The sequence below is a fragment of the Micropterus dolomieu genome, linkage group LG20, assembly GCF_021292245.1.
Source record: "Micropterus dolomieu isolate WLL.071019.BEF.003 ecotype Adirondacks linkage group LG20, ASM2129224v1, whole genome shotgun sequence".
NCBI classification, from domain to species: domain Eukaryota; kingdom Metazoa; phylum Chordata; class Actinopteri; order Centrarchiformes; family Centrarchidae; genus Micropterus; species Micropterus dolomieu.
In genome coordinates this window covers 1,679,562-1,689,979 of record NC_060169.1, presented here as the reverse complement: position 1 = coordinate 1,689,979, position 10,418 = coordinate 1,679,562, and the positions used below count along the sequence as shown (strand labels likewise).

At 46.3% G+C, this 10,418-nt stretch overlaps 2 protein-coding genes across 3 annotated transcripts in view; one reads left to right on the top strand and one right to left on the bottom strand.

Moving 5' to 3' along the window:
• Positions 1-1,620: 1,620 nt before the first annotated feature.
• wdr59 (WD repeat domain 59) overlaps positions 1,621-10,418 on the bottom strand; it is a 17,879-nt gene continuing 9,081 nt past the window's right edge. For both annotated transcript variants that reach the window (XM_046031946.1, XM_046031945.1), the window contains exons 13-20: positions 9,777-9,900; positions 9,444-9,565; positions 8,965-9,129; positions 8,623-8,718; positions 6,917-7,021; positions 6,697-6,818; positions 4,236-4,389; positions 1,621-2,423 (exon numbers count right to left, since the gene is read on the bottom strand). In XM_046031946.1, the coding sequence (XP_045887902.1) occupies positions 2,196-2,423; positions 4,236-4,389; positions 6,697-6,818; positions 6,917-7,021; positions 8,623-8,718; positions 8,965-9,129; positions 9,444-9,565; positions 9,777-9,900 (1,116 nt within the window). In that variant the 3' untranslated portion in view covers positions 1,621-2,195. The remainder of the gene's footprint in view (positions 2,424-4,235; positions 4,390-6,696; positions 6,819-6,916; positions 7,022-8,622; positions 8,719-8,964; positions 9,130-9,443; positions 9,566-9,776; positions 9,901-10,418) is intronic.
• LOC123958552 (RNA-binding protein NOB1-like) overlaps positions 7,027-10,418 on the top strand; it is a 13,525-nt gene continuing 10,133 nt past the window's right edge. The window contains exon 1 of the mRNA XM_046031950.1: positions 7,027-7,054. Coding sequence (XP_045887906.1) covers positions 7,042-7,054 — 13 coding nt within the window. The 5' untranslated portion in view covers positions 7,027-7,041. The remainder of the gene's footprint in view (positions 7,055-10,418) is intronic.

The following is a 10,418-nucleotide window of genomic DNA, read 5'->3' as shown; positions in this document are numbered from 1 at the left end:
TCTATGGTGGGGATGCAGGTGAACAAAGAAGTCACGTCATAGGATACCATGGTATCATCTGGATCCAGTTTTAGTCCTCGAACTTTGTTTACAAAGTCAATAGAGTTTTGGACGTGGTGAGGCGTGTTTCCCACCAATGGAGCTAAGATGGTGGAAATGTGTTTGGCAATGTTGTAGGTGACCGAGTTAATGCTGCTGATAATCGGCCTGAGTGGGGCTCCTTCTTTGTGTATCTTGGGTAGTCCATAAATGCATGGAATGGCTTCTCCAGGATACAAGTGGAGAATAAAGCCCTCAACTCCTTGAGAGGAATAGCACCGAGCCACTGGTACAGATATGTGGACGACACCTGGGTCAAAATTAAAAGCCAGGAAGTGCAAGCCTTCACAGAACACATCAACTCTGTGGACAGTAACATCAAGTTCACACGAGAAGATGTTCACAACAACAGTTTGGCCTTCCTGGACTGCGCTGTACACATTGAAGAGGACAGGAGCCTGCAGATTGGTGTTTACAGAAAACCCACACACACAGACCAATACCTACTGTTCGATTCCCACCACCCACTGGAGCACAAGCTAGGCGTCATGAGAACACTGCACCACAGAGCGGAAAACATACCAACAAGCGCCCAAGCCAGAGAGAAGGAACAGGACCACCTGAAGGGGGCACTTACAGCCTGTGGATACCCTAAATGGACCTTTGTGAAGACAGCCACAAGATCCAAAAAGAACAAAACTACAGGGGAGGAGGAAAAGAAGGTCAAACGCAACAACATTGTGATTCCATACGTGTCTGGAGTATCAGAGAAACTCAGGAGGATTTTCAACAAACATAACATCCCTGTGTTTTTTAAACCCAAGAACACACTAAGACAGATGCTGGTACACCCCAAAGACCGCACCCCCAAACAGAAGAAAAGCAATCTAGTGTATGCGGTCCAATGCAGTGAGGAATGCACAGACCTGTATATTGGGGAGACTAAACAACCACTACACAAACGCATGGCTCAACACAGAAGGGCCAACTCCTCAGGTCAAGACTCTGCAGTCTACTTACATCTGAAGGACAGAGGACACTCGTTTGAGGACCACAAGGTGCACATTTTAGACAGAGAAGATGGATGGTTTGAAAGAGGTGTCAAGGAAGCATCTACACCAGGGTGGAGAAGCCGTCATTGAACAGAGGAGGGGGTCTACGCCACCACTTATCCCCCACTTACAATGCTGTCCTTTCATCACTTCCCAGGAAACTCAACAAACGTAACCTATTGGCCTCAGGTGAAGATACCAACGACGGTCGTTCAGTCTCGGCCACAGGTAGTCTCAACGACTGTAACGACTGTCGTCACAGCAACAAGGAACACTAACGAACCAGCGGTATCGATGACCCGGGCCAACGACCCCACTGAGGTTAAATAGCTGAGTTTCCCTGCCAGTCAGTCAGAACTGAAGAAGTCCTTTGGATGAGGGACGAAACGTCTTCCAGTATCTTCAACCAAGTCCAGTTGCCCTTCATTTTAACCTTCGTTGGATAACTATGACCTGGATGACTGAGAATCTTCATAGACAACGGTGCATTCAGGTGCTCCTCGGATGGTCCTAATTCCCAAGTTGTGAAAAAAAACATGGTGAATGGCGTCTCTGTCATCTGTAAGATTGAAATCCGTGGCAGGATTTCTATCGCAAGAACAGCATAATGTTTTAACTCTTCAGCAAGATATAAGAAGCCACAACAAGTATATAAAGTTCAATGTGAGTTCTTTGGAAGAAGCTGGCTCGGTGTTCTCAGTATGGATATCAAGGCAGAGGCTGAAGAGACCGAAGACGACGAGGAGGAAGTGAGGAAAAGAAAAACAGACGAGCGAGACAAAGCGAGACTGGCTTTTACTGGCTGAGCTAAGAAAGAGCTGACGTGCTGCAGGACAGACGGCGAGCTGGCTTCCTGTTGGACTCGTCAGCAAACACTAAACAGCTGCTCGCTGTGTCTTGTGTAGTCGCACTTGCTTGATGTTTGGCAAAGTTGGCGACTTGCTAGTTTTTGATATTTAATCAGAACAAACGCATCTTACACCATGTTGCTTTGAAGTGAGCTAACTTTACGTTTGCGTTGGTTTTATGAATAAATAAACTACATTCGTCAGCCTGAGATTCAAGTAAACCAAACAAACATAATCACATCGTCAAAATTCAAATTCAGGACACGTGATGTGAGTTCACTTTGTTAGTGACACAGATCTCAGTCCGTGTTAGTCGAGGGGACGCCGGCCAATCAGTGACATGCAAAAAAAACAAAACAACAACTGTTAAAATCCCAACGAGGAGAAACCCAGAGGAGGAGAGGGAGGGATGGACAGAGATCAGTACCGGCCAGTCATGGAGGGTTTGGACAGACCAGCGGCGGGATGCAGAGATTGGGAGCTTCTGATTGGAGGAGAATAGGATGAAGGAGTGACCCACAGCAGCATGGGGGCGAGGTGATTGGCCAGAGAAAAACAACATGAGAAACAATTAAAGAAAACAAACAGAAGCCCATCAGGGAGACAGCCAAGCTTCACTTTCCCAGGCACCACGAACTACCCATCGGCTCAGCGCGTGTGCTGGGAATATGGACCGTGAAGGAGGCGGAGCTTCGCTTTATCAGGACTTCTGCATGTTCACTCTCCTGTCAAAGCTCTGAGGTCGTCCGATCAGATGCCCCTCGATGTTCCCAGATCCAGGTTAAAGAACAAAAGGGGCCGAGCCTTTCGGTGGCGGACAGCGGCTTTACCTGTTCGAATTCAAACTGCTGAAATGTTAAAGTTCTTGCTTAAGACTAGGCGTGTGTGTGTGTGGGGGGGTCTATACAGCAATATAGATTTGCAATATTTTACGTGGCAATATTGTCAATTAGGGTTGACCCCCAATAGTCGAAGATTTGATGCTTCGATGGGCGGAGCCTAATTCCACTGTCAATCTCACAGTCGAAGCTTTGCAGCGAAACAAGGATCACGCCATTTTGGCGATATGGGGGTGCTCAACGTCTTCTCCCAAAAACTTAATATACAGCCTGTTACGATATACATTTAAATGTTTAATGCTGTAAATAAACATGTAAAAAGAATAAAACTTTCAATAAATGTTTTTAAAAGTGCGTAAATTAATCCAAATTTGTAACCCAAACCCTGGGGCGTCAGAGGAGCACTTGCTGAAGAGACGGAGCCCCGGCTTCACTGGTGTTGTGCAGAGTTGTCCGTTTATCACAGTTTATCAACCACATAAAGAATATTTTATCGTTTTTAAACAGCCGGCTACCTCAAATAGACCCGCGAGGAACCGCGATGTGCAGGCAGCTGTCGGCAGCACGGCAAAAACTCTGCACAAGACCGGTGAATGACAGGCGAGAGAGAGAGAGAGACAGAAAAGGGTCTTCAAAAAGCTTCAGTTTAGCTGGAAATTTACAGTGTAAGTTGAATGAATGGAGACTGCAGCTCTGCAGCTTCTCAAGATGAAAGCGGAGCTACAGTGTGTAACCCGCCCGCCAACTCGCAATCGCCGTGAACAAAAACACACGATTCGACTACAGGCAGGACTTGACGATTCTGACTATGTAAATCCTTAGTCGGGGACAATCCTGGTATCAATACACGGACGTCAAGTATCGATCTTTTATTATATTAATTGTATATGAGAATTTTACTTTTTGGTACTACAATAAGAAAATCGGTTGCTTTTTCAGGAAAAGTGTTTTCCTTTGGGGACACAATTTGAAGCTGGAAAACAAGGTAATAAAGTGCAATAAATTTTTAAAATTGCAATAATATCGAATCGTGACAGAAGTATCGTGATAATATCGTATCGTTGGGCCTCTGGTGATTCCCTCCCCTACTTAAGACCCACCTCAAGTTATTTTAAGCTGAATCATGCTTTAACTGTTTGGTTCCTGGGAACTTGCTTTGGGACATTTGGCATTTTGTTTTACTAAACAATTGATTGATAGACTTACCGTTAATAAAACAAAATAATCATTGGTTAGAGTCGTAATATTCGTGGTTCTGAGCTTGTGAATTTGTGGCTGTGTGCTCTCAGCTCTCTTCACCTCCTGGTTACTGGTCTGATGTGTTCTGTGCTCCCTCAGTAGTTTTGGTCTTAATGAACTTCCACACGGTTTACAGAGACGTCTCCAAACGTAGAGAAATGACAACTTTCTGCTTTAAACACATCAGTGATGCTGTAAAGTGTGTGTGTGTGTCTCACCCGTTCTTTATAGTAGAAGGAGGAAATGGACACGGTGTCTTTGTCGGAGCGAGTCGGGCTGCCGCTGTACAACCGCAGAGTGCTCTGAGACTCTGAACGCATCTTCATCGGGGTCAGCACTCCGCTGTGATAGGCCGACAGAGCCGACAGGGACCTGAACACACACAGAGACAAGTCCAGGGGGAAACTGTTAGCCTGGTTCCATTAAGAGAGCTGTCGAACTGTAGATTAATTTCTAGATCGTCTCAATCTCAGTGAGGTTACCTGAGGTTACCAAAGCGGGAACCTCCGGGTCTGAAAGTGAAACCTGTGTTCTCTCCAGCAGCCAGCAGGGGGCGACTCCACCGGCTGCAGATTTAGCTGATTTATTCCCTCAGTAATCACTTTGAGTTTATGGTTTCTCTCTAGCCAAATTTAGCTTCTCAGCTAATATCACAGTTGGGCTGAACGATTTGGGGAAAAAATGTAATTGACCCTTCGCTAAGCCCCGCCCCACTTAGTTACTGTTCGACAAGAGCTGTTTCTCAATAGCGATTTCGGCAAGTTCGGACTTCTGTACTTTAAAGCTCCGACTTGGCAAGTTTGGCTCGGGAGTACAAACTCCCAGGAACGGGTGCACGCAGTCCGTCATTCAGCAAGTGGACTTGATGATGGCCGGACCAGTTAGCGGGCGGGACCTCACATCTACGAAAACGTCGTCCCGATTTTTTATATCAGCTCTGTCTTGAGAAATCAACCACAAGTTTGTAGTTAAAACAACTATATTCCCGCATAAAAAACTCTTAAAACTACTGTATGTGACACAAGAACAGCAAGATTATAAGTTACAGTTCTGAGTTTTCTTGCCTGACATTTCTGGCGAACATTGCGGCGAAATGCATCCTGGGATATCTGGCAATCCAGAGTCCACACAAGTCACCACCGATGCAGGCTCCGTAAAACGGGCGGAGCGAGAACACATCCGGGTATTTGACTCTACTTGGCTAGATGTGGACTTTTGAATTGGAGCAGTACTTTGGCTGCGACTGATGACGTTTCACAAAAACACAAGTACAGAAAAGAACGCAGACTAAGAAACAGCGAAACTGTCGGCGCTGCCACTGTCTATTACTGCACTCCCCGGAGAAATATTTACAAATTAGTTGGAAAAAGCGATCTCAGAAAGAAGCTTTGCAGTTGCATTATACATTTGAAGGTTGTATTCAGTAAGCTAGCGTTAGCTAACTAACATTACATTAGGAACAATCCACAGCCGACATTTTTCTGGATTTATTTTAGGTTTTGGAAAGAGAATAAATCGTACTCCTTTCAGCCTCTCTGGGTAGCTGCTGTAACTATTACAAGATGCCCCAGAAACAGCTTTTGACCAGATCTTAGAAAAATACAGTCAAAAAAAAAGCTGGAAAACGTTTTACATTAGAGTCAATGGAGCGCAGCCATAAAAGTGTCGGACTTCAGTTAGAGCGAGTCCTATACTGCGCTGTGATTGGCCAGATGTGTATTTGGGGTGTGGCTTAGCGAAGGGTCAATTGCGATTTTTCTGCCAGATACTGCGATTACGATTCGATTTTAGCGAAAGTACAATATTCACCGCCAGTGTATTTTTGACAGAAGCCGCGTCAAGCAGCACAGAACAGGTGAACTGGGCAGGAAGTCGGACACAGAACAGCCTATCGAATCAGTTGATTTTCAAAATAAGATACCCTGTGCAGACTCCCGATCATACATCAACAACAACAGTTAAAAAAGTAACAATTTAACTGTGTAGCTACTTAACCATGGCAGAAGCACAAAAATCAAGGACAACTGAACAAATAGGCAAAATCTGAACAAGTCATTGGTTCGTTTGTTTTAAAATGTAAACGCCCTGTGATTTGAAAACGATTAATCGTTCAGCCCTATATCACAGTTAACGTGAATTACAGATGTACCTTGCTAACCAAGCTAGGTAGCTCCACCCTCTCGTCCAAACATGGTCAAGTCTGGTTCCAAAAAAAACTGGAGGCTTCAAAACAGCGGTCCACAAACCAACGGGACGGGCTACGCCCGCCTATTTTATACCATCTGTGGAGTCGACATTGAGAAACGGCACTTTGACCCGTTTTTGACCAGGTAACGTGTGTTGTGAGCAGACATACATAGAAAACAATGGGTACCGGTGTTAATGAGCATCATACGCTGCTGTTGTGTCTTCCCCTAAAGGTGGGGTTAAGGCTCTGTATGGTGCAACTGCTATGTCCCCCCACGCCGTTCTGACATGGGACATGGCGTTCACACCCACCCAATTACTGTAAATATGTCTGGTTACGTTTTTACAATCTGACCAACACGTTTTAAAGCCACTAACAGGCGTGTTAAGATTTTCTTTTGGTTTCATTCATGAAGGTGCAGCTGAAGAAAGACGCTCGTGTTCTTGGGTTGAGGGAAAAACCAACCCAAGAACACCTGCGTGTGTTTTTACCTGGGAGTGGGCTCAGTGGGCGGGACTGAGCGGTGCATTGTGATTGGTCGGGTGAAGTAAACCAGACAGCCGGTGCCGCAGAAACGAGCGCCGGAGGTCCGAGGGAACGGGATGTTGGCGTCCTGGGGGAAAAAAAAAAAAAGGTAAGACAGCTTTTTATGCTGTATGTTTGGATCTTTGGTCTGTGATGGATTCAGGGTGGATTTTAAATGTCTGTTACCTGATAGGAGCCGTATGTGTTGGTGACTCGAGGAAACGCCTGCATGGCCGGAGTGACAGGGTTAGACAGAACGAAGGGGCCAGAGCCCGGACCGTCCTCCTGCGTCTGAGACAGGAGAAACGTCAATGAGGAGAGAGGGTCAGATTTAATTGTTGGTCTTTGTCAGGAAATCAAGTGACAGGACGAAGTCTGGTAAACTAAATAGGAATATTAGACGCATGATCAGATTTATTCACATCTAAAGGGTTCCTCCTGTGGTTTAAGTTTAAGGTTTGTCCTTGTGGTGGCGCTAGAGTCAGGGGTTCATCAAAACCATTATTGGAAATCTGGCCGGGAGTTGTTGACATGTCCCACTCTGGAACAAATTAACACTTTTATTACTAATAATGATGAAACACTAAAAGTGTTGTAAGCAAAATATGCTTCATAATAAATCTTTTCATCTTATAATTGTGTCAGAGACAAGAAGGAACCTCCTGGTTTTAAAGGAGACCTATTAAACTGCTTTTCCAGTCCTACATTGTAGTTCAAAAAAGTTCAAAAAAATATTTCTTTGTCTTCATGTAGGCCTTCATTTCAGCCTCTGTCTGAAACAAGCTGTAGATGCTCCTGTCTCTTTAAGCCCCCCCCCCCTCAAAGCCCACTGTCTTCTGATTGGCCAAGACCTGAAGCATGTTACCAGGCTGTAGTTGTTGCTGGGCGGAACAGGCAGACTGAGCGTTGGGAGCAAATGACCTTGGCTGTGTTCGAAACGGAAGGCAGCTCGATGCCTCGATGCCGTAACAGACAGGAGCCTCAGAAGGCATCACTTTCAAGTGAAGGCAGCTCTGTTTGCATTGGTTTCGAACAGCCTTCTAGGGCAGCACTTACGGCAACATGTGACGTCAGCACGCCGTCTTGCGTCTCTTCTGGCTGTCAGAAGAGAAACGAGCGCCATCCTGACCAGTTTTCTTTATGGGTAATAGTCAACATCAAGTCACCATCGATGCTGCCTTCAAAACTGGCCGTTACTGGGGCAGCTTGAAGGCGTCTCAGGAGACAGGAAGAGGTCGTTCGAGCAGCACTAGATGCCTCGTTGTCCTGTTAGACACCTTCTGAGTCAGCAGTTTAGCCCGTTTCACAGCCCATAAATGGATCACCAGCTCCGTCTGGCTCCGTGTGTCGGAGCCGTTGGTGGAAAAAGCAGCAAATACTTTAACCTCATTATTTGAAGCTTTGGCCATGCTTAACATGAACATCCAACATTATAACATTGTAGATAAGTCATAAAATGTGGAAAAGCAGAATAGGTCTCCTTTAAAAGTGAAGCCTTAAACCTGCGTCCTCTCTAGCAGCCAGCAGGGGGCGACTCCAGTGGCTGCAGGAAGAAGTGTGATTGCATAGAAGTCTGTGAGAAAATGTTTCTACTTGTCAGCTGATTTATTCCCTCAGTAAACACTTTCCTGATGAGTTTATGGTCTCAGTCTCTAGTTTCAAGTCTTCTTCAACACAGCGTGATGTTCATTTAGTAAATTATGGTCCCGTTTAGAGGAACAGAGAGCAGGAAGCAGGGGAGGCTTTAGGGCGGGGCTACAAGCTGATTGACAAGTCGCTACCGAACATGGTCACGTCTGGTTCCAAGATTGCGACAGCCAAAATGCCAAACTTTTGAGGAGGCGGCGGGTGAGAGGGAAGGACAGGAAACGATTGTGTGTGTGCGTCCTCACCATGTCCGACTCCAGACAGGACACCAGCTGTCGGACGCACGGCTCCAGACAGTTCTGGTTCCTCTTCACCTTCTGGAGCGACGTGTCGGTCAGAATCTGTCAAGAACACAAAGAGTCACTTCACATCCCAGAACGCCATCCACAGTGTTCGGGAGCATTCAGGAGCGTCTGTACCTTCTGCTTTCAGATTTAAAGTTTTACAGCAACAAAAACATCAACTGTGATTCTGTCTGTTCTTTTTTAATCTTTAAAGAAAAAGATAAATTAAAAACAAAACATGCAGGTGAAAATTTGGTTATTGAAAATTGGTTTGTGTTGTGGTGCGTTCAGGAGCCTCGGTACCTTCTGGATCTTGATCTTCATGGCGGAGGGGATGGTTGTGGGGGAGACGAACTGGAAGGAAGGCGCGGCGTTGTTGGGATACTGAGCGGGAAACTTGACCACTAGGTGAACCTGATGGCTGCCGAAGTGAGCCGACACCACGCAGCTGCGGTTCACCGCGTCCATCTGCGCAACACAAAACGCCTTTTTACATCACTTCCTGTTTGACAGTTTTCCATCTTTCAGATAATATTTCGAGGTGCTAATATCAGCTTCTTATTCACGTTGTTTACTGACTGAATATAAATAGTTTCCATCTGAACCACTTTAATAATTAAATGTGTGAGAAGTTATTTACAGTTAAAACTCCAGAATCAATAATAACAACGTGAGAACAGGAAGCTGCTGAGGCCCAGCGGCAGCAGCAGAAGTCCTCAGCACACCCAAAGCCCGGTCCGCCTGTCGAACGTGGCGTCGCAGACGGCCTGTGAATGTCTCACCTCCACGTTGACGTTCCTGATCTGCAGGTTGACCAGAGAGAACTCCTGCTGCAGAGTCTGAGGTAGACCTGAACCCACCGCCGAGTCCTGACGACCTCCAGAGCTCAGAGCGCCGTCCCGATCTGAGAGACGGACAGGGAACATTTACTGGAAGTATCATTTGGATTTTAGAAATACTACATACAGTACTAATCGTATACAGTAGGTACTTTATACTTACTGTCATGTTTTCAGATGTTATACAACACAAACCAACAGACGTTTTTTTCTTGCACTGCGTTTAATCTGCAGTATTTTCCATCATGTGCTGCTGAACGTTGAAACGTTTCTCACCGTGCAGGTTTTCAGAAGCCGGACCGACGCTGTGCTGACTCTCCTGAGACAACGGAGATTTCTCCGACTCCACGGTGAGAGACATCCCCTCCATCATGTCCTCCACCACGTCACTGACACACAGCTACACAACAACAACACACAGACATCAGGATGCGCCAGGGGCCGACGCTACGAACACAGTTCAGCAGGACTCACAAACCTAAACAATCGAGCACACGACGCTGGTTAGCAACTTGTGAGAGAGCGGTAAGTTAGGAAGCCAACTGAGGGTCATTCTGCATCAGTTAGAATGGCGACTGAAACCCTCAGGTCCCACCGGGGCCCCGCAGGGGACGGTCCTCTCTCCCTTCCTCTTCACCATCTACACCACAGACTTCAGCTACCACTCAGAGGGGGGGGGGCTTTGTCACACGGCGTGATCAGAACCATCTGCAGCTCAACGTGACAAAGACTAAAGAGCTGGTTGTGGATCTAAGGAGAGCCAAGGCACCAGTGAGCCCCGTCCATCCAGGGGGTCCCTGTGGAGGACTACAAATACCTGGAGTGCACATGGACAATAATCTGGACTGGGCCAAGAACACTGAGGCCTCTACAGGAAGGGCCAAAGCCGTCTCTATTTTCTGAGGAGGCTGAGGTCCT